Source organism: Mustela lutreola, chromosome 2 (genome assembly GCF_030435805.1).
Source record: "Mustela lutreola isolate mMusLut2 chromosome 2, mMusLut2.pri, whole genome shotgun sequence".
NCBI classification, from domain to species: domain Eukaryota; kingdom Metazoa; phylum Chordata; class Mammalia; order Carnivora; family Mustelidae; genus Mustela; species Mustela lutreola.
The window spans coordinates 43,242,672-43,245,138 of record NC_081291.1 but is presented as its reverse complement, the minus strand read 5'-3'; the positions used below and the strand labels follow the sequence as shown (position 1 = coordinate 43,245,138).

The window sequence follows — 2,467 nt, the reverse complement described above, 5'->3', positions numbered from 1 at the left end:
TCTGTGGTCACCAGATTGTCTCCTAAAGTAGTTAAAACCTGTAAACCTCTGTTATATAGCTGGGCAATGCAAAATGATGAAATACAGCAGTTAAAATCTAGTCACCAAGGCTGTCTGAAATGTTTAAGGGTGTGACCAGCATTTAGGTATGTTTTAAAACAGTGAGATTCCTGCCACCCAGGCAACTCCAATTACTGAATGTCAGACTGACCTTGATGCCATCTAGTTTCAGAATGAAGAATGTTCAAGGCCATCTCTCCTGACGCCTTAGGAATCTGTACCCACACAGATGGTCCTATTGTCTTTACACCTGCTGAGACTCACTGATATAAAAGTTGGGTTTCTGGCAGGTTTATGTATTATTGGGACATTTCTACCCTCCCATCTCATTGTAGTGTGTTCCAAACTCCACTGGAATGGGGAGAAGCCATATCTCTAAGTCCCCTCTCTCTCTAGGAACCCTTCCAGTGGTTAAGAGCATGTGCTCACAGTACACTGCCTGGGTTCCTATCTTGACTTTCCCCACTCCCAAGGTAGTCTACTCAAACCTCTAATTATTTCAGTTTCTTCCTTTGCAAAAGATGGTTCATAAAAGGGGCGCCTGGGTGGCTCAGTGGGTTAAGCCTCCGCCTTTGGCTCAGGTCATGATCCCAGGGTCATGATCCTGGGATCGAGCCCTGCATCATGCTCTCTGCTTGGCCGGGAGCTTGCTTCCCTTCCTCTCTCTCTGCCTCTCTCTCTACCTGCCTCTCTGCCTACTTGTGATCTCTGCCTGTCAAATTAATTAATTAATTAATTTAAAAAATCTATCTTTAAAAAAAAAAAAAAAGGTGGTTCATAAAAGAACAACTACTCCAGGGCTGTTGCAAGAAACAAATAGTTCATATAAATTACATTATACGGTCCGCACCATCAGGCTGGTCTCAGACCTCGCTGGCATCTTGGTTTCAAGGTGGCCTCAAACGCTGAGCCCATGACACTGGTGCGGTCGAGCAATGATGCCCAGTGAAACTCTCTGGGAAATTGCAAAAGCCGAAGTGGAAAAACATGGAAGTAGTGGAGGTGAAGGTGATGGGCTTGAAATTGGAGAAAAATCTGTTTTCTTCATTGGCAGTAAAAATGGGGGAATGACTACTATTATTCTAAGGTGTCTTGACAGGGATGAGCCACCAAAACCAACATTAGCTTTGGAATATACATATGGAAGAAGAGCAAAAGGGCATAATATACCAAAAGATATTGCTCACTTCTGGGAACTAGGTGGAGGAACGTCTTTATTGGACTTAATCAGCATCCCCATCACAAGTGATACCTCACGGACATTTTCTCTTGTTCTGTTTTGGATCTTTCGTGGCCCACCATGGAAAATCTGTTGCAAGCCACAAAAAGCCATGTGGATAAAATGATAATGAAACTGGGCAAGACCAATTCTAAAGCAGCTTCTGAAATGAGACAGAAGATATGGAGTAATATGCAGAAGGACCATCCAGATCGTGAATTAATCGACCCATTTCTAAAACCTCTGGTCATAATTGGAAGTAAATACGATATTTTTCAGGATTTTGACTCTGAGAAGAGGAAGGTTATATGCAAGACCCTTCGATTTGTTGCACATTATTATGGAGCATCGTTAATGTTTACCAGTAAATCAGAAGCTCTATTACTAAAAATACGTGGAGTTATCAACCAGTTAGCATTTGGCATTGACAAAAGCAAATCAATATGTGTGGATCAGAATAAACCACTGTTTATCACAGCAGGATTGGATTCTTTAAGTCAAATAGGATCTCCTCCTGTTCCTGATAATGATATTGGAAAACTTCATGCCCATTCACCAATGGAGTTGTGGAAGAAAGTGTATGAAAGGGTCTTTCCACCAAAGAGTATCAACACACTAAAAGATATCAAGGACCCTGCAAGAGACCCTCAGTATGCTGAAAGTGAAGTTGATGAAATGAGAATTCAGAAGGATCAGGAACTGGAACAATACAAAAGAAGTTCTTCCAAGTCTTGGAAACAAATTGAGCTTGATTCTTGAACCTCATTCAACTATAGTGTATTTATTTTTTCTTCCCCCCCCCAAAGTAAGTTTATTTTATTAATTAGCTATAATGGTAATAAGTGAAGGATGCTGTGTAATTTGTTAAAGGAAAAGTGGCTTTTCTTGTATTAGTGCAACACTCTGGATACTTTTAAGTCTTTTACAAGGGGAAAAAGTGTAATTACATGCAGTATTTTTTAAAATAAAAAGAATCTTCTTTCTCTAAAAAAAAAATAAATAAATTGCATTATACAGTTTTTGATAAATAGTAAGAATCCATAAAATTCCAGTCTTATTAGGAGTCCTCTGTCTTCGACCCAGGATCTCAAGTTCAAAGCTAAATTTCAGTCTGCACAACAAATTTCCATATTTTTTTCTTCATGTCTCTGACACTCAATCTCAATTTCTCCCTGCCTTTAGATGCTC

At 39.8% G+C, this 2,467-nt stretch overlaps 1 protein-coding gene across 1 annotated transcript; it reads left to right on the top strand.

The window, feature by feature from the left end:
- Nucleotides 1-908: 908 nt before the first annotated feature.
- On the top strand, nt 909-2,212 carry LOC131825794 (cytoplasmic dynein 2 light intermediate chain 1-like). Its single transcript, XM_059165188.1, is given in 2 exon segments — nt 909-1,332; nt 1,335-2,212. Coding segments are annotated over 2 exon segments (1,041 nt in total). The 5' UTR covers nt 909-995; the 3' UTR covers nt 2,039-2,212.
- The last annotated feature ends 255 nt before the right edge of the window (nt 2,213-2,467 follow it).